We start from the raw sequence: 19,224 nt of genomic DNA on the forward strand, positions 1-19,224 counted from the left end.
AAATATTGAAATATTTCTTTCAAATTAATACAAAGTACTTTTTCATGCTATTATTACATTATTGACAAATATGCATCAAAAAGCAAAATTTATCGGTAAAATATTGATAGAGAAAATATCTCTCTACAGCGTCAATTGTCGCTTATTAAAAGTGTTCCGAAATCTGAAGGGAACTTTTTATTAGGTACTCAAATTAAATCTTAGCACTTATTCCACATCAACAGATACATAAGTAATCTGATAGGCGTGCAAGTGTCAACTGCATAAATCATCGACCAAACCATCCGTAAAATCATTGCGTTGTTGACACTGCTGTTGATCAGATATGCGCATTCTCATGGTTGAATGCGTCGATGTGAAATGACCAAATCCCTGCAGCTAATTTCAGCTCCGCTAATTGCTAGCTGGTTAACACGCGCTCTTGATGCCGTCAAATTTTCTATAACTGCTTGTGCCAGCCGACCGGACTGATAATTGATTCTGATTGGTCATAATATGCACGTCACCCTACTGTACCTTTGCACGCCACGTTACTGCATGACAAAAAGTAATTGTTCACCCGTCACCAATTGGAATTAAACCAGCCGGCTCAGTTTAAATTTGGTATTTCACCGACAGTAAAATTACTATCACGTCTTTTGTTTTTCCTGAACCATTCTGAAAAAAAATCGAAACTGAGCAATAAGCAATGTGCAACTTATATAAAAATTAGCTTCACAACTCAACATCTTCTATGCAAAATTCTGACAGTATTTCAAAGAGAAAAAAAATTACATCCACATCACAATTATGTCTTCACACTACATTAAACGCATTCACAGTATGTTTGCACAATTGAATGCAATCACTTACGTACAGTGAATAGATTCTGTGACAAATATTGGTAAACACGTTCAGCTTAAAAGAATTTTATCATTTTCATTCAGATTCGATTTCTTGTGAAAACTACAAAAAAATTTTAAGCAATAAATAAAAGTACATAAATAAAACAACGTTTCACAAGTAAAAACTGCATTGCAACAATGACAATTAAATTCAAAAAAAAAGAGCAGCTTTCCAAATTTTATTTCATCATTCCTAAAAACGACAACTATTTCTTTTCTTTTTTTGCTTTAACATGAGGAATATTTCAGAATGAAAATATTTTTGAACTGCATCATTCTAATGAAGACGGTATTAATGACAAGAAGTATCATCGTGACACTGAGTTGGAAAAGTATAAGAGATGAAGAGCTCAGGTCAACAATTTTGCAGTCCTGTCAGCCTTGATCTGGTCCGATTATGGCTCGCTGTTTGCTTAATCACGTCATGGTCAAAAGGGGTCGCCTGTTACAGGCTATTTTGATGCTTTTCTTAATTCCTGGTCGTATCTGACAATTGAAAAATCTGTGCAACGCACAATTTTGCGAGTTGTTCACGTTGAAATGTGTGAACAAACACACCTGCAAAACAGACCAATACAGTAAAGATAATCACAGAAACTCAGAGGTGACAATCAGAAGTGACGTGTTTTCTCCCAGGCTAGTCGATTATCACAAGAGTACTGTTTGCTAAATCACTTAACCTCCATGCAAAAGCCGGCAAGGCTGCCGGTTGGCTAACAGCTTCCACCCTATACAACAGAAGCAGCCGGCCGTATTTTTGTCCCAACAAAAGCACACTTGAACCGTTTCTGCGCCTGAGCCGCCAAAAGTGGTCGATCGGTTAAAAGCACGCTGCCTGCTCAATGGCCGCTTAGCTGAGCAGTGATGTTTTATCAATTGAAAAACCAGCGATTTGCACACTTTTTGTTTGCACCTCTTCACTGCTGACGGTCTGGAAAACACCAAATACGGAACAACGGCATTGTTACACGGAAACAACTCTCCAAAAAATATGCCCTTCGAGTATTTCTTTGTTAGTAGATAGTCTTTCTTCATTGTCTGACAAAAGTCTGTGATGCCTGGGCTAAAAAAATATTTTAATTGCATTCATTTTACATTCCACTTTAAAAAGTTTGTTCTTTCTTCAATGCATGCTTCTTTAATCAATGCTTGTTCATTTTCTCTTTAAATAAAAATATCTACAGTAATGACAACAGTTTATTCCAAGTAAACACGTGCTTTTCTCATGAAATATTACTGAAAAAACTTATTCCATTAATTAAACCAACTGCTATAATTTAAAAAGCCAGATTCATCAGTAGAATGCTACAAAAAACCGTTTTGCACTTTAAAAATATTACAAGAGTTTATTAACTGAACAACTTCCGTAGTAATAAAAATAAATGTACAACATAATACGGCATCTGTTTACACACAAACGAAAACGTTACCTATCAGTTTCTTTTAAAATAAAGACCACATTCCACCACCTGCATAAGGCTGCGTAAACATAAAATTATCATACAAAGAAGCACCACTAAAGGGTGTAGCCCCATATTGTCCATAACCTCTAAAATCACCACCACCACCACCACCAAACGAAGGCCAGTCGATTATTTCACCAAGCAGTATTATTTGCGCTGGTATTCTCTGTGGTGCAGCTCCAGTACCAGGCAAAAATGGAGGAGCTATAAGAAAAAATGGCAATTAATTTATTACATTATAAGAATTTTTTTCTTATGCTTTGAAAATATTATCTTGTATCAGTAAATATCCGTCTCAATAGACTAAAATAGTTAATCATCTAAACGTTTCTGCAAGCTACTAAATTAAAAAAATCATATGACAAAAGTTCATAAAAAATAAACTAACAAAACCTGTTTAAAAAACATATATAAATAAATACTGATATTATATATTAAAAGTTGTACATCAGTTATTCGGCTTACATCCTGAAATACTTCATCTTAGAAAAATAATAAATAAATAAATAAAATCACCAAAGTAGTTAAAATTCTGAAGCACAGGTGGATAAACGTAAGAAGGAATATTTCTACCAGGGATGAAAGGTCGGTATACTGCAGGACGAGGCATGATAGGAACTAATGCAAACAAGTAACGCAAATTGCCTAAAATTATGAAATCAGTTTTATCATTTTATGAAAAAGAAATCATTTACATTACCTAAATCAATGCACGATTTATTACCCTCGTTATAAAACTGCCCAAATGGACAATTTTTCGATGAGTTCATTTGCTGAGTGTCGGTAAATCTGTCAACACCATCGTCACATGGTTTTTGCTTTTCTGAGAAACAAGGAATCAAGGAACTGCTTCCAGTTTTTGCATTTTTAACTGCAATTTGTGCCTGTGACTTCAAATTCTTTGTTTTGTAAGTATTGTCATTTGAATTTTTCAAACAGCACCTCCTCAACGCATCATACCTCATACCTATCAGGCATTGTTTTATTTCCCAAATTCCTTTGTGCGATGATGATCTACAATCATAATAACACTGATAAATCACAAATTCAGAAAAATACTTCATACTTTGTAATCTTTAAAAAACACTTCACATTATATTAAAAAACTAACATAAAATCCATATATTTATTTATTTACTTATATACACCTTTAAAACACAGAGGCATCTTAGTACTTGAAATGTCATAAAATTATAAGAAAAGAAGTATTAACAAAATAAATGAACGTTGAATTAAATATTAAGAGCAAATAACATCCATCATGGATAAACAGTAAATATATATATATATTAGAGAATTTACTTCTGAATTTTTGAAGCTTTCGACGTTTCACATGAAACATATTGCCTACTGTTCACAGGCAGAGGAAAGGACAAATATGGATCACATGGGCGACCCAAAAGAGCTCGAACTCCTTCCTGTGATAAAACAGATAATGGAGCAGCGGAACTGAATTCTGAAAATGAACAAAACATTATTTCTAGAGTAATAAAACATATCGATGCAATTTTAATAACTGAATATTGCTGTGATATGAAAACAGTCATTTATTTAACAATAAATCCAAGTAGAGAAAAAATTCTTTTTCCATCGCTTACTTCGTTTCAAATTGTGTTTCTAACATTTGCATAAAAAAGGAAGGATGAAGCACAAAATTGGCAGAAATTTCTAGACAAATAATTCTGACAAAAATGACAATTGTAAAAAATAAAAAAAACATGCTCTGTAAAAATAAATACATGAATATTATTAGCATTATTGAAAAGCATCATTTATTCAGTTTACAAATTTCATTAATACTGTAGATCTAAATTAAATTTCAAAAAATTATGCAACGTATACATTAAATTTATTTAAGCTATTCAACACTGCAAAAGCATAGCACTGAAAAACACGTCGAAATAAAATTCACTATTTTACATTTTTAAGTCATGTCTTTACTTTATAAATAAAGCGCTTATAAATAAAAGAATAGAAAATCAATTCAAGCAAAGAATCTCATATAGACATACCTGTATTATTTGTCAAAGAGAATAAAAAAATAATTGAAAACAAATATTCGTGAAAAGCCAACATGCGCTTGTCCATTGCAAGTGTTTCATCAGAATAGCAGAAGAGAAACTAAAAAATTCATTTTCTGCATACAAATGTTTTTTTTTCTCTTCAATTTAAAGAATCATATTTTTCTTCCTGCTCAACAGTGTTAATAGAACTTCGATGTTCGAAACATTCGTCGTCGTTTGCATTTCATAAAATTTTACACAGATACAGACACACGGCTAATGCCAGTCGTGGAATAATATTTGAATAAAATGCTTCTGACAGAATTGCACAATAAATTTCCAGATGTATTCAAAACAACGCGGATCAAATTAATTGGTGATAAACTAACATTACTTGAATCATGCAAAATGAAAACCTCACTAATACAGCAAATTTGCAAATCAGTTGCATGCGTGGAAATAGAAATAGAAAACAAACAATTTCATATTTGAAATTTACCAATAATTTTTATTGATATGAAAATTTTCAGTCATTCACGTGTTATATTTATTACTTATTCTTTTGCCATTTATCCTATTTCCATTTCAAAAACATATTCAATGCTTTATTATACATATATAGTATAAAAGTAACTGTATATGTGTAAACATTTGCTTCTTAGTATACATTATAACACCATTTCTGCCATTAATCTTTGAAAACGTAAACTTTATATTTATAAAAATTATAAAATAATATAAAAAAATAAATAATTAAGCACAAGATTACTGCTTTCTGTGCCAATTATGAAATTGCATTAATATTAAACAAAGCTAAAGTAATAAAAACCGACAAATTTCAACCATACACTTTAGTTATCAAGAATTGTTCAATTTACTTCGATATATATTCAGGTTTAATTTACTACTACCAATAATAATAATAATAATAATAATAAAACATGCCTAACATATTCATTATAACAATTCATCGCATAATATAAAAAATTTATAATGCAATGAAATTAATAATTACGTTATAGAAATAAAAATGACTTTCTGTTTATTCTCAATTTAATAATTTGATTGAAATAAAATTAATAATATATTCAAAACAAAAATACAGAACTTCTTTTGAAAACGAAGTTACATTAACAATAAATTGATTAGCTGATGAAAAGTCAATTTTATTAGTAATTTTTATTCATTCCACTTGAGTCATTTCTACCCACCTCCAGTGAAAACAAGCAATTTAAACATTTAAACATTTTACAAATACCGTACAATCATAATAGATGGAATTTTTACGCACAGCATCTGATGATAATAATTCTTAATATTGTCATTTTCTACGTCATTCATTCATGTACATTAAAAATGCAAACAATAAAATACTATAGAAGTGAATTCTTAGAGGGATTTAGCTGTTGAAAGCAGTTTGCCTTACTGCTCAGCTCATTAAAAAAAGCCTTTATGGGTTATTTAACTCTAGCAGTTTTCATAATTTTAATATCAGCTACAGATGGTAAGTAATATTCTATTGTCATTCATATCAATTTAAATCACAGTACACTTTAAAATAAAAAATGCATCGTATTTGAATACAATGTAACAAATAAAAAATGCTCATCTGTTTACTTACTTACTTTCTTTCTTATTATAATTCAACAGATGCATCTCCATTGCCACTGAATAAAAAAAATTGCCTGACCATTAATAACATTACAACACAGATTCAGCATACATATTTCGGCATTAATATTAATAATAATCGTTATTATTACTCGGACACAATTTTTCCTAAAATAAAATAATTATAATAATAAATAAACAACAAAAGAAAACAATTAAACAAAAAATGTAATAAAAATATAATGTAATATAATATGGTTATAATTATGTATACTGTTGTTGAAGGCAGAGGATCGGAAAGGAATATGCGAGAAATTGGTCAAATGATAGACCGCTCATTGCGAATGTCTGCTGTAATGTATCCAAAAACGAACGGTGAATTCAGAAACAGCAGAGTGTTTGAAAATTTGTTCCAAGGCAATCAGCAGTTTGATCACCAGACGCCGAATGGCGTTCAACTCAGATTTCTTTCCAGTTTAGCAAGCATCCCAGGACTTTCATCCATGCCAGGTTTCTCCGCTTTACAGGGAATACTTTCAGCTGGCCTGATGCCTTGTCCATTAGGTATGCGACGATATGCATATTTACAATTTAACTTTTATCATTCGAACAACAGTGCTTCAACTAATCGACTAAAGAGAAGAAAACAATTACTCAATGAATAACTTTTACATAATGCACACACACACATATATATATATATATATATATACCTTTTTCGTTGTTTATTTATAAAAAATTCCTTTCAGAAGTCATTGCGTTAGGCATAAAATTAGCCAGTCCACAAAAGCCTCCACCACCGCCAAAAGAAAGAGAACCCTGCACCTGGCAGGTAGACAATCACATTATCGATCCAGACAACCCCATGGCTTATCTGAGATGTGAACCATCAATACCTTCTAAAATTGTGATGCCAATTCCACAAGGATTCGCTTCAATGGGAATTCCATTGCCCATACCCGGACTTAATCCGGAAAGCCTTTTAGATGGTTTAATCACTGCAGACATGATTCAACCTCCATTACCAAATATGGAACTGTGCGGAGCTTTGAAATCCATCGCGTGTCCCAGTGGTTTATATTTCAACGTTGATGAAGGTGTCTGCGCATACTGTAAGTTCAGTTGTAGTGCATTTAACAGAATTGACATTGAATAATATTATGCTTTTGCAGCTCCCGGAGGAGGACCAGGGGGACTTCTTTCAGGCATGCTTGGATAAACAGCTACCACCCATACTATTTGTGATTTATCGTACCGCATCGTAACTTGTTACATGCATAAATTAATTTTGCAATTAAAATAGATGTGAAATATGAAAATGCGAATCTCATTTTTCAGCTCTGTTTTAATATATGAGTATAAATCTGTGAACCTAAAAAGAAACCATACATTTCATCTACACAGGCCACTTCCATTGGTTTTCACTGGCGTTAGCAGTAAGCGGTTCCCAAGGTCTATATTTCAACATTGTGCGAGCTAGGTTAAGTTCATATTCTGCCTGAAGTGCAAATAGGAAAAAATAACTAATTAAAAATTGGAGCAAACAAAACACTATATGCATTACATTAAATGTAAAATGCACTGAAAAAAATCAGAATAAAAAATAATTAAACACGGAAAATTCCATTAATCAACAACAAGTTGTCTTTTACCATACCATTATCTCAGCTTTTGTTTGCAAAAATTAAAAACGGCATAACGCAGAATACAGGTATAAAATTCAAACAAAACTATCAATAAAAAGAACAAAAATACTGCATGAATATTAAAGTTAACGTTCATCGCAAAACGTAGTTACGATTAATGAAACAGAATGTATGCAAACAATACAATTAAAAAACTCAAACCAAAAAAATCTTACTAAATAACTAACAACTAATATAATGAAGTAAAATAAATTTTTTTACTTGATCATTACACAAACATCAGCAAACAAAAGTGGAATGTTAAATAACATTTACCAATCCTTATAAAAACAGATATAAATAGCACTACAACGCTATCAGCATCAGTTAGCAATTTTCAAAATTTACATAAAATGTAAATGCTTACCTGAAGAATAATTTCTTCAATTTGACCAAGTCCAATGCTTTTTTCAATTTTGCTTATGTCTGGTTCAGTTTCTATCAGGTTCAATCGACTCATAATAACATTATTCGTGCTGTTTCGATATTCTGAATTTTCCGGCATATGTTGCAAAGCTTTCAAAATTCGGGCATAAATAATTTTAAGATGCTTTGTTGGATCCTGTACGACCTGAAGACCAGTAAGCCCAGTTGTCTAAAACATGCTTTTTTCAAATAACTGCAAAACATTACTTAAACTCAATTTTACCAGCTTTGTAATTCTCGAAGCCATATTATACGAGAAATCTAATTTTCAAAAAAAAAGCTTTCAAAGTGTTCAATCTAAAAAAATGCCACTTTAAAAACTGTGATAAAATGGCAACGCTAACAGAATAAATATAAGCAATTCAGAAATACACATCCGCTCTGCATGCACAACAATAAATGAACCTATTCCCTCAGTTATCAAAGTGTTTTATTATTCATAAAAAACAATATATCGTGCACTTAAGCTGAAAACAAAAGTGGCTATTAAAAAGCGCAAAGTGGTATTATAAATTACAACGTCAAAAGTCGCCGCATTTTCACATTTAATATTATGCAATACTTTTACGCAAATAGATGAAAACTTATTTCCCATCATATTTGAAAAATAATCGCTTGATAGAACAATTGATTTCAACAAATCGGCTAAAGTATGAAATTGCCAGAGCTACAGTATAAGTTTCTTCATCATCATCAATATTACTGTAATAGAAATGTATGACACATTTTAAATAACTTATTAAGTGTATCTTATAAAAGAGTTAGTTTTGTTATTAAAAATTATAAATGACGATGAAATGCGCTGTTAATTTAAGCAGGATGATGAAAAGCATATAGTCCAAAAATATTCAATAACTGAATTCTAAATAAATAATGGCTTAATATTTAAAAACTGAAAGTATTTTCAAAACAGAGGATAAGCAGAATAAAAATAAATGATCTAAATTACTAAAATCAGTTGAACAATAAGCAAACAAACTGAACTGAACAAACAAACAAACAAAACAGCAAATTGTTCGCTTGTTTTTTTAATTTTTTGGAAAATTTTCAATTCAAACATCTCGAATTAATTGAACAACGTTCAATTTGGAAAGCTGATGTGAAGCTTTATTGGAACGATGCTTGCTTCAATTGTTAAGGTCTTCGGAGCGATTGTTGTTGACGTGCTGAAGCGAACAAGCGTAACAAATGTCAAAATTGGCTAGACTGAAAAATGTCCTTATTTTTCAACCACATTTCACATATATCAGAGAGAAGTGTTTCACAGACATTTCAAAATTGCCTACTTTGTTCACGGCATAATTGATTACGATATCATCGAATTAAACCGAATTTCTTTGCGAGCAATTTTTCATCAAAACATAAATGAAACCACTTATCAAAAATAATAAAACACCAACTTGTTGACATTTCTATAACGACCACATACAAGAGTGGATGTTTCAAAAAATAAGATTCAAAATAAGTGCAAATTCAATATTATTGTTCATCATCGAATATTCATTCACCATTTTCAGTTTCATACTGTTAAATGTTTCACCATGAGGATAAATTCAGTAAAAAAAACCTGAATGAATCTTTGGCTAAGCCAGATGATAGTTGATTTTCGAATTTTTCCAATTTCAAATTGTAATAAATTCGACATTCTTCATTTCCATCAAAAGAAGCCCAATACGGATAACAGAATAAAAAACTTTCCCATCTTTTGTTGGGAAGCTTCCGATTGCGCAACGTGAAATAAACAAAGACTATTTTGAATATCTTTTCAATGGAAATATTTTTCACCAAGCATTTTCACCGACCCCATACATTACACCTTGTAGCTATAGACGAACTAGTTTGCTTCATTTTATTTAAATGTAATCTACAGTTCAGATCACTGTGAAATGGTAATCAATTTTAAAACAAAATTTGAAAACCAACATTCACCAATGAATTCAACAACTAATGATGCATTATTTAATGATATATTCTAATAAACATGCTACTCAGATAATGACACAAACAGATATCCATTTGAACATATACATGTGATCATGTCATATACATTGATTATTGAAAAGCAAGCATGACAAGATACTGTAACATTTGGTAAATCAGTTTAATTTTTGTCATTGATACACCATAAAATGTTGAAATTAATATTTAAAAAACGTAAGATAAAATTTTAGTTTATATTCGTATCTATGTTATATAAATTGAAGATAAAAATTTCTTTAACAATGAAAAACTAGAATTTATTATGTTACTGTACGATAGGCGTTGTGGTTTTGTTTTCGTTTGTGCAAGTTGTGTGAAAAAGACAGTTTATCTAAATTCTGCTTCCAGATGTCCGAAGGAACAATATTCTTAGATGCATTTGAAGGGAAATTTGAAAAAGTGAAAAATGAAGTTGACAAGTGTAAAGATGTGGTTAACGTGAAGGATGAGGTTTCAGTTTTGATCCTGCAGTTGCTAGTAGTTTTTGCATATTTCTTTTTTAAGAATGGTCGTACAATTTTCCATTGGGCAGCTTCAGGTGGTCATTTGAACTTGATCGAATTCTTGGCCCCTCTTGTCAATGATATCAATGACGGGGATGAGGTTCGGTATTTTTTTCTCTTTTGTTGTATAATTCTTCTTCTTTGCATCATTAACGGCATTTGTGTTTTACGTTTAATTTTTTTTAATTGAATAATTATAGCTTGGTTGGAGCGCACTTACTATAGCTTGTTCGGCGGGACGTTTAGATGTTGTTCAATATCTGTTGGACTGCAAGGCTGATCCGAACATTCGCAGTTGCTTGAATACAACTCCATTGCATTATGCAGCTTCTAAAGGTCACGCAAATGTGAGCTATTCAAGCTTTCTGCTACTTAGATGGAAAAAAATGTTTCCAGATTGTGAAACTGTTGCTCGAACACAACGCTGATGTAAACGCTCAGGACAAATGGGGAGGAACGCCATTGCATCGTGTGGCTTCAAAAGGAGGTCCAGTTATCATTCGACTGTTGCTCGAAGATAAGAACTGCCAAGTTAATTTACAAGATTCTGAAGGAAACACACCCTTGTAAGAGTAACTTTTCTAAAAATTATAATATATATGTGTATGTGTGTATGCGATTTCAATTTTCCTCTATTGTAATGAAGGCATTTGGCCTGTGAAGGAAATAACGAAAATGAAACAATTTGTCTGATAAATTCTGGTGCCCAGTTTAATAAGAAGAACAAAGTAATTGTTTTTTATAATTTGAAAAGTAATGATTTGATTGGAAATTGTGCTTTTTTCTTTAGGAAAACAAGACACCGTTCGATTTGGCAAGTCCTGAACTTAGCCGATTGTTAAGACGTGTGAATAGCAATGGCTGAATTTATATTTTTCGTTGTGATGGATTGTTGAACGCACGGCCTATTATTACAAGCAAATATTATTATTATCATTATTATTCTTCTTATTATTATTACACTATTATTAATGGAAACAGTATACTTTCATCGCATGCTTTTTTGTAATTGTTTTGCATAAAAGTATTAGTTGAAATGTTTGAAATTTACATTATTTTCAGACATTCAAAATTATGCATTTACTGTACTTCATGCAATAAATATTAGTAAAAGAGAAATGAAAAAATTTATTCATCGAAAACGAAATTTACAATTTAATCGACCATTTTCTATAAAAAACCGCGATCTCAATTTACCAATCAAGAATCAATAGAAATTATTTCTTTCCAAAAAAAAACCATCATTACTTCAATCAGCTTCTAATAGGTCGTCATCGTTTGCTGGTCTGTAGTTACCGTTTACGGTGAGTTTTCCATCAGGCGAAGGTTTACCGGTCGCAGTGACAACAATAAATTTTGACGTGCTTTGTGTAGTTGCTGGTCGGCAATCTTTGGGATTACGTCTCATCTTAAAATTAAAATTTAACATTTTTTTTTGAAAAAAAAGAAATTCAAGTAAGCTTACCCATTCCAGTTGTGTACAATTGGAATTTGTAGCTAAAAACCGTACAGTTATTGCATTACCATTCTCCAAGTTTTTCGACGCATCAGTTAAGTGAAAAAACACTCTTGCTGGAATTTCAGTAGAATTCATTATATTTATGAGAAACAAGGCCTCATGGATAATGGATTCTGTTTCTGGATAACGTGGTATTATTTTTACACCATTAATGAATAAAGGGTACAATGCGAACAAAAGTGTTGTAGAAAACAGCATTGACAAGTGCATACTGATGGAGTCAGTAGTCACTGTAATGAGTTATTAAGCCTCGGTTCATGTTAAATACCTTAACAAATTATTTAATTTCGTAAAAATATTTAATTTAGTTCAACTACCAATGTTAGTGTTCAAATAGTGAAACCTTACCAGCTGCTTGAATTCAAATACACTGATGATAAATGTAGATCTATTTGATTATTAGTCTTTAAAAATTTGCTTCGAATTAAAATTTATAATAATATTTGTAATTCATTACAAATTTTGCGTAATTCGTAACTTGTTATAAATGTTTCACGCACGACCAACAAGTCTCCTCCACTTAAAAAATGTCTCACCATATTTTGTTTAAAAATCAAAATAAAATAACTTGGTGTATTTATTATAGTATTGTTTAAATTGACATCTACAATATTATTCAACAATAAAATATTAATCTTGAAATTCTCAAACTGACAGTTTTATATTACGAATGTTATTTACAGTAAACTTGCAATTTCAATTTCAATACAGAAAGTTTAAAATCTCCACAAAAGCATTTAAAGCGTTGCTCCGTACAAGTCTTATGAATGTTATACTTTCAAGCATTCACGAGGGTATAATATTTTAAATTAAACAAATTAATTTTATAAACGTCATCCTTCTTTACAGTAAACGGCAAGTAAATAAATGCATGCGATAAACGTACAGTATATAAACGTTGCAATGGTGACGTTGCAATTTAGCAATGTATGATCAGTGTCAGTAATTAAATTTGTTCTAAGTTACGAGTGAAACATGTATATTTTTAGAATTGTTCATTAAAATTTCAAAACAATAATAATAATAACTGCAAAAATGATGAAAAGAAAAGCTCGAAATGTGAATTTATTGAAAGTATAAATTGCATGCAAATGATTATGATAAGTTTATTAATAAAAAAACATTTTTAAACAACGGCATTTTAAAGTTTGGCACCCTAAAGCGACTTTAAATTAAACGATTGCCCGTTCGATTGAACCAAACAACTCCATTACCTTTTATTTTTCTATACGGGCATTGTGCACGATTTTCCTATTGTTGTTGCGCAACACTTTTTCACGCCTCTGCAATTTGCATCGCTGTTGCACATGATCAAGTTGCCAACAATTTCGGACGATTTCAAAATTGGACACGAGCCTCTCTTCTTCACCTCTAAAATCAACCGATGGATAATGATAATCAATTGCCAAATTATATACGATTAACCTTTTCTCGACTTTATGCAAATTTTGCAAGCATCCTTGGTCGGGCAGCACTTTTCACCTGGGGGACAGTCTGCGTCAGTTTTACAAATTTTTTGCTTTTCATTTCGTATATATTTTTCGATATTTTTCAAATTCGGACACCAATCAAAGTTTGTATTAATCGATAGCCTTTTTTTGATAAAAAATTTTGATACCGTATCTCGCTGTTCTAAATGGATGAAATATCCAGTTCTTTTGTTTTAATTTTAATATGCAACTAAATAATAATAGTAATAATAAATGAAAAAAATAAATAACTGAATAGAATTTGAATAATAATGAAATCTTTCAAGTGGATACTGTACTTACGACTAGCTGCAAATGATATCAGTACAAGAAGGAGAAAAATTATTTTCATCTCGTTCGTTTTGTTTAATGTCAAATGGACAGGCAGACAGGCAGCTGAAGAGTAGTAACACAAGTATTTTGTGGTTTCAATAAATTAAAAAAAGAACTGAATTTTAACAATCTTTTCAATGCAGTTCATTCATTGCACAATAAAGAAAAGTAAAATTAAATAAAATCAACATCAATAATAAGTAGTTGGTTTTAAATAAATGTTGAATAAAAACGATAAATAATAATGAAATAATAAAAAAAAAACATAATACACTGCTCAAATGGTGTTTATTCTCTCTTTCGGACGACAGTTCAACACGAACGCTAGCAGGCAACATTTATTGATCGATCAATTAAACAAACAATACAGTACTTGTTATTATGCAAATTTGGCGTAGCTTTATCGCATTTTTTAACGATCCCTTTCAGCAAGCAGTGCAATTCGAATTGGCAACAAATTCCACGCTGTTGTTGTCGTTGTTGGAATGATCAAAATAAAGCAAATAAGAAAAAAAATAAACATATAAAAATGTCCAACGCCTAAATACTCTTGTCCCTGTTTATCAATATTTCAAGTGAATGGAAATTCCGTCGACTGGATTGTATTGTTCCATTCCAATATGCAAATTAAATGATCGAGACCATTTCATTTCCATATCATGATTACATGCGGCGACTCTTCGAATACTTTTTCCACTCTCAAACAGTGAACGTTGGCGTTGACCGACAATTCTTCGATGGATTTTCCACCGTCAAGTTGTTGACAATCGATCCGTGATACACTTCCATCGAATTTTGGATTGCAATTGGCCAAAAGGATCGGATAAGCGGTAATTTGCCTAATCAGACCTTTCAACAGGGCATATTGGATCAATTTCCCTTCGTGAACATGGTAATTTTTGGGCGTATAGGTATAACTCCACTCGTGCATCGTCAGCGACGGTTTCAACAAGCTGAGCAGACGGAACACGTCGGAAAACTTGGGCATTTCTGAGCCTCTCAATTTTACCGTGTGGCACAAATCCTGCTGCAGCGCTTTGTCCCGGTAAAGGGTGCCAATTTGGGGTGTGACCATGTAGCACCTCTTGTATTGGAGAGTCGGCACGAACGAAACGACGCCAGCCACGGCCGCGTCGGTCAGACACTGTTTGGTGATTTCAATGTCCACTTTGGCGGCGCTGCTCAGTTTGGCTACCGAATCGAAACCGTTGATCAGTGGAAGCAGACGTCGCAGAACTTGATCCGAACAATTCGCCAACAGCTTGTCCACTTTGGTGCAGACCACAGGCGCCATCGAAGCGCTGACCACCGGCACCGACGGTCGGTGGTCGAGCAAAGCCAGGTGGACTTGGTAATGGTCGCCCAGAATTATCGACGAACATCCGGTCTCGTTCAGCTCGTTGAAAAGCTTCGTTAGCATGGCGCTCAAGGCTGGCAAACTTTGGTTGGATAAAAATTGCCTCTGTCGTTCCAACATTTCCAAACTTTTGGCCAATTTTTCCACCAACGGCTCGTAGACATAATCTCGATCGTTGGTCTTAGTATTCGCGACAACAAAGCAAACGTTGAATATGTAAGCATTACGGTCGTACTGGTTGCCTGGGATCGCTTTGGGATAGCCGATGATTTTCACGTCGGCCAAATCCACTTTCACCAATTGATCGACCAATTTCGACTTTGTAATAATAAACGATGATACTGTATCGAATACATCACGCTCGATGAACTGCTTATCCGGTGGCACTTGACACAAAATACGCGGACCAAGGTGGGAATCAAATTTTGCATAAAATATACCCAATAATGGAGGCACGTCACAATTTGGTGACGAAGGGGCCAAACTGGCCAGCATCGCTCTTCTACTTTTCGGCTAATTGTCGAATCGGCTGCAATTGCCGACGTCGAGCTTTTTTTCTCCACTGGATCACGTGCACACAAGCGCAAATGTTCCCTATGCCAAAACCGATCAAAGCCCCAACAACGCACGTAATTGGCCACCGCTGAAACAACACGCTAATTTTTACCTTTCAAACAAAATCTTGCCCATTATATGAAAGAAAAAACAATATTTAATCAAATCAACGAACAGTTCTACCCATACATGCGCATATGTAATCTGTTTGCAAAATTAATATCACTTCTCATACTCAACTAATATTTTCTTCACTCAATGAACTGAAAATAATTTGAAAATTGTGACAACCAAACTATTTTCAACAATGCAACATTAATTATCTTTCCAAATATACACATTCAAAGTACAAATGAATACAGCTAAACATACTGCAATATCAACAATAAATATCAACTTTTAAAATTATCAATACAAAAAATAACTACACAACAGGCCGAAACTTGCACATATTCACTTACCAAAAAGAACTAATGTAAAAAACAATTTTTCTAACGTCTGTTTTTTTAACAACTATCTGCTGAAAAATACAAACTACGAAAAGGAAAAAACCCCACTGACCGCAATGCGGACGCCAACGCTATCATGCGGCTGTTATATTACTTGACCTGGTCAAAGAGTAAAGGTCAGTTGTATGGAAAAAAAACAATATATTTTCCGGCAACTCATCTAAATTTTGTAGAGATTGGGATGACAGAGAAATTTTTTTAAAAAATATCAATAACCAACTTTCTTATACATGAGCACTTTTTAGATCTCAATTTCAAGAAAAATTATTTTTTTAACTTCTCAATTTGAATGATCAACTATTTATCCTGAAAATCAAATACGGCATTTTGTACTGAAAAATTAAATTCATTGTGTCAACCATGCTGTATTATTATTAAAAAAATTATCTATTTTCTTACTTGCCATGGTCGATCCCAATCAAGTGGAACTGGAATGGCGCCTAAATAGGCTCCAAGATAAGTTCCGTGCGTGATGTAGTGGACAAAGAAATCGGTCTTGCGAATTAACCTTAATTTATTAGGGAATATGTATTATATGACGAATTAAATTCAAAAATTTTCATACTTTTTTTCAAAAACCACACCAAGCAATTGATCCCAATTTTGGATAAATAATAACGCCGGAACCGCAGTACAAACAGTGATTATTGCCGCTAGCAGGTAGTTTTCTTTAATAGTTCTAAGCGAAAAAAAACGTTTTTTATTCAGTTGCGTCAAATGTCGCACGTTTTCATTAAAACTTACGAAGTAGAAGCTCCACAAAGAACAACAAGTACATAATTCACCATAGAAACGACCAGTAGTTCAGAGAAAAATTGCACAACCATTTTTATGGAAAACCTTAAAATGCACCGCTTCGCTTTGAAGTTCTGAAATATAAAAAAGATCATCTTCCATTTACACTTTATTCACAAACATCTACTCTCACATTAACAATAAGTGAAAGATAACAAAAACGATAAAGCAGCAACTTATCAAACTTCCTCGACTAACAAAACTGCGCAATGAAAACGACACTGAAACCAATTTAATAATTTACTACAAATAAAATTTAGATGAAAAATAAAACACCTTACGTAATAATGCGTAATTGTATGCTCCCTTATACTGTACTGTAATTTCTAATAATTTTCAAGGTTTTCTAACTTCGAATCAACTTTTTTATCACTTTTCATAAACTTCTCACATCATGAACACTGAATTAGTAAAAACACTTATAATAAAATTCATAAAAATCATTTCATTTGGCCATGCCAGCAACTTCATATACAATAGCAGCGGACTGATTACTCATCAAATTGCAGTTAAATACATAAATTAAAATTATAAGTATGAATTTTGTTCATAAAATTAAATAACTATTTAGAAAGTCTGTCCAAACTAGAACGCATAATATGTTATTGATGATAAATATCGTATTCATATGTACCTGAAAATCAATATTACAGTATTTCCGTCGATTCCATGTGTCAATGGTGTTGTAAATTTTGTTGTTTATATATTTGAACGTAAAGTTTATAGTCGTTTAAATTTATATTTTTGTTAATTTTTCCATTCTACATAATTAATATATTTTTAAATGTAGAATTATCCTATTATTGACAGCAACGTTCGCTATTTCGCTTCAGATATAATTGGTGACAATGGCGCCGAGCGGCAATGGAATGATACCGGATGGTCATTTTCACAAAAAATGGCAACGCAGGGTGAAGACTTGGTTCAATCAACCTATGCGTCACAATCGTCGTCGCAGAAAGCGTTTGGAGAAGGCGAGACGTTTGGCTCCACGCCCAGCTCGAGGCAATCTGCGTCCAATTGTACGTTGTCCAACGGTGAAGTATAACCATAGATTGCGTTTTGGGCGTGGCTTTTCGTTGGATGAACTTAAAGTAAAAAATGTTCAGTATTTTTAACTTTCTGAAGAGTATTTCCTGGGTTCGTTCAGGCGGCTGGAATTCCGAAACGATTAGCTCCGACTATTGGTATTGCCGTTGATCATCGTCGTAGAAATCGTTCATTGGAAGGACTTCAATTGAACGTTCAACGATTGAAAGAATACAAGTCAAAGTTGATTTTATTCCCAAGAAATAAGAATAAACCCAAGGCAACCGATAGCAGTGTAAGTTTAATTGTGGTTATTTATTTATTTTTGTTGGAATTTCATATTGCTTTTGCATTGATTTTATTATTTTAATAATAATTGCTGTTTCTTTTCTTTCAGTTAGAGGAATGTAAATTGGCACAGCAGTTGAAATCGGTCCTCATGCCTATTCACCGTCCTGAGGTTGTGGTGGATGTTCGGCCTATCACTGAGGCAGAAAAGAAATTTAACGCTTACGCTACTGTTCGAACTGCGCGTGTTAATCAGCGTTTAGCGGGATACCGATTGAAGAAAAGGCAAGAAGCTGAAGCTGATCTGGCTGGCGGAAAGTGAATTGAAAATAATGAATTTGAAAGAAAATAAAACTTATATATTTTGAAAGATTGTGATGTCTTTTTTCTCTTCTTACGCTTAGCGGCTATTAATATAATTTTTACCTTATTGCTGGCAAATCAACAACATTATGGAAATATCAGAACACAAGTTATTATTCTTTAACTATTATTATAAACATGTATAAACTAATTTTCTTTTGGAAAACAAACAACATTCATTCAATATTGCTAATTCACATAGCGATATCAAAAGAGAATTCTGAAAGCAGGACTTTTAGTAGAGATGTATAACTGAAACAATCAAGTTCAATTAAATCGACCGATTAAATAAACGCGTTGCTTGGCAACAGCTAACAAACGGTACGTGGGAAGGAAAGATTCTTGTTGTTCAGCTGTACATTTAATTGTATACAGTTTTTAAAATTTAAATCTTTTAAAAAGAAAAGCATGAAATTCAACTGGTACCGATCCGATTATTTGCAGGTACGTTT

The 19,224-nt window shown here is 32.5% G+C and overlaps 6 protein-coding genes across 6 annotated transcripts; 3 read left to right on the forward strand and 3 right to left on the reverse strand.

The window, feature by feature from the left end:
• Nucleotides 1-1,301: 1,301 nt before the first annotated feature.
• Tsp_06908 (hypothetical protein) lies at nt 1,302-4,593 on the reverse strand. Its single transcript, XM_003380710.1, has 11 exons — nt 4,561-4,593; nt 4,360-4,468; nt 3,650-3,803; nt 3,494-3,521; nt 3,308-3,361; nt 3,072-3,237; nt 2,864-2,992; nt 2,770-2,829; nt 2,389-2,551; nt 1,662-1,947; nt 1,302-1,442 (listed from the first exon to the last, which is right to left on the reverse strand). The coding sequence occupies exons 1-11, from the start codon at nt 4,591-4,593 to the stop codon at nt 1,302-1,304; spliced, it is 1,323 nt and encodes a 440-aa protein (XP_003380758.1).
• A 1,634-nt stretch (nt 4,594-6,227) lies between these two features.
• Nucleotides 6,228-7,180, forward strand: Tsp_06909 (conserved domain protein). Its single transcript, XM_003380711.1, has 3 exons — nt 6,228-6,525; nt 6,711-7,073; nt 7,134-7,180. The coding sequence occupies exons 1-3, from the start codon at nt 6,228-6,230 to the stop codon at nt 7,178-7,180; spliced, it is 708 nt and encodes a 235-aa protein (XP_003380759.1).
• Nucleotides 7,181-7,357: 177 nt separating this feature from the next.
• On the reverse strand, nt 7,358-8,319 carry Tsp_06910 (NADH dehydrogenase [ubiquinone] 1 alpha subcomplex subunit 5). The gene is made up of 3 exons (XM_003380712.1): nt 8,296-8,319; nt 8,014-8,241; nt 7,358-7,459 (listed from the first exon to the last, which is right to left on the reverse strand). Exons 1-3 carry the CDS (start codon nt 8,317-8,319, stop codon nt 7,358-7,360), a joined length of 354 nt encoding a protein of 117 aa, XP_003380760.1.
• A 1,995-nt stretch (nt 8,320-10,314) lies between these two features.
• Nucleotides 10,315-11,420, forward strand: Tsp_06911 (26S proteasome non-ATPase regulatory subunit 10). Its single transcript, XM_003380713.1, has 7 exons — nt 10,315-10,377; nt 10,401-10,502; nt 10,557-10,655; nt 10,756-10,902; nt 10,952-11,121; nt 11,202-11,283; nt 11,346-11,420. The coding sequence occupies exons 1-7, from the start codon at nt 10,315-10,317 to the stop codon at nt 11,418-11,420; spliced, it is 738 nt and encodes a 245-aa protein (XP_003380761.1).
• Nucleotides 11,421-14,288: 2,868 nt separating this feature from the next.
• On the reverse strand, nt 14,289-15,728 carry Tsp_06912 (tumor suppressor candidate 4). The gene is given in 5 exon segments (XM_003380714.1): nt 14,289-14,432; nt 14,544-14,715; nt 14,726-15,020; nt 15,045-15,307; nt 15,352-15,728. The coding sequence occupies 5 exon segments, from the start codon at nt 15,726-15,728 to the stop codon at nt 14,289-14,291; spliced, it is 1,251 nt and encodes a 416-aa protein (XP_003380762.1).
• Nucleotides 15,729-17,940: 2,212 nt separating this feature from the next.
• Tsp_06913 (60S ribosomal protein L13) lies at nt 17,941-18,731 on the forward strand. Its single transcript, XM_003380715.1, has 3 exons — nt 17,941-18,114; nt 18,243-18,416; nt 18,519-18,731. Exons 1-3 carry the CDS (start codon nt 17,941-17,943, stop codon nt 18,729-18,731), a joined length of 561 nt encoding a protein of 186 aa, XP_003380763.1.
• Nucleotides 18,732-19,224: the final 493 nt, after the last annotated feature.

The sequence above is a fragment of the Trichinella spiralis genome, assembly GCF_000181795.1.
Source record: "Trichinella spiralis strain ISS 195 chromosome Unknown Scfld2, whole genome shotgun sequence".
Classification (NCBI taxonomy): domain Eukaryota; kingdom Metazoa; phylum Nematoda; class Enoplea; order Trichinellida; family Trichinellidae; genus Trichinella; species Trichinella spiralis.

Coding starts and splice junctions, on each gene's coding strand:
- Tsp_06908 (XM_003380710.1), bottom strand. CDS start 4,593: ATGCAAACGACGACGAATGTTTCGAACATCGAA. Junction 2,993..3,071: donor TGGGCAGTTTTATAACGAGG/GTAATAAATCGT, acceptor TCATAATTTTAG/GCAATTTGCGTTACTTGTTT. Junction 1,948..2,388: donor CCCTTTAGTGGTGCTTCTTT/GTATGATAATTT, acceptor ATATTTTTTTAG/CCCAGGCATCACAGACTTTT.
- Tsp_06909 (XM_003380711.1), top strand. CDS start 6,228: ATGTATACTGTTGTTGAAGGCAGAGGATCGGAAAGGAATATGCGAGAA. Junction 6,526..6,710: donor CCTGATGCCTTGTCCATTAG/GTATGCGACGAT, acceptor AATTCCTTTCAG/AAGTCATTGCGTTAGGCATA. Junction 7,074..7,133: donor TGAAGGTGTCTGCGCATACT/GTAAGTTCAGTT, acceptor ATGCTTTTGCAG/CTCCCGGAGGAGGACCAGGG.
- Tsp_06910 (XM_003380712.1), bottom strand. CDS start 8,319: ATGGCTTCGAGAATTACAAAGCTG. Junction 8,242..8,295: donor CTTCGAGAATTACAAAGCTG/GTAAAATTGAGT, acceptor AGCATGTTTTAG/ACAACTGGGCTTACTGGTCT. Junction 7,460..8,013: donor TTGAAGAAATTATTCTTCAG/GTAAGCATTTAC, acceptor TTTGCACTTCAG/GCAGAATATGAACTTAACCT.
- Tsp_06911 (XM_003380713.1), top strand. CDS start 10,315: ATGTTACTGTACGATAGGCGTTGTGGTTTTGTTTTCGTTTGTGCAAGT. Junction 10,903..10,951: donor CTTCTAAAGGTCACGCAAAT/GTGAGCTATTCA, acceptor AAATGTTTCCAG/ATTGTGAAACTGTTGCTCGA. Junction 11,122..11,201: donor TCTGAAGGAAACACACCCTT/GTAAGAGTAACT, acceptor ATTGTAATGAAG/GCATTTGGCCTGTGAAGGAA.
- Tsp_06912 (XM_003380714.1), bottom strand. CDS start 15,728: ATGCTGGCCAGTTTGGCCCCTTCGTCACCAAATTGTGACGTGCCTCCA. Junction 15,021..15,044: donor AACTGAGCAGCGCCGCCAAA/GTGGACATTGAA, acceptor ATCACCAAACAG/TGTCTGACCGACGCGGCCGT. Junction 14,433..14,543: donor TATTCGAAGAGTCGCCGCAT/GTAATCATGATA, acceptor ATTGATAAACAG/GGACAAGAGTATTTAGGCGT.
- Tsp_06913 (XM_003380715.1), top strand. CDS start 17,941: ATGGCGCCGAGCGGCAATGGAATGATACCGGATGGTCATTTTCACAAA. Junction 18,115..18,242: donor GAGGCAATCTGCGTCCAATT/GTACGTTGTCCA, acceptor GGGTTCGTTCAG/GCGGCTGGAATTCCGAAACG. Junction 18,417..18,518: donor CCAAGGCAACCGATAGCAGT/GTAAGTTTAATT, acceptor CTTTTCTTTCAG/TTAGAGGAATGTAAATTGGC.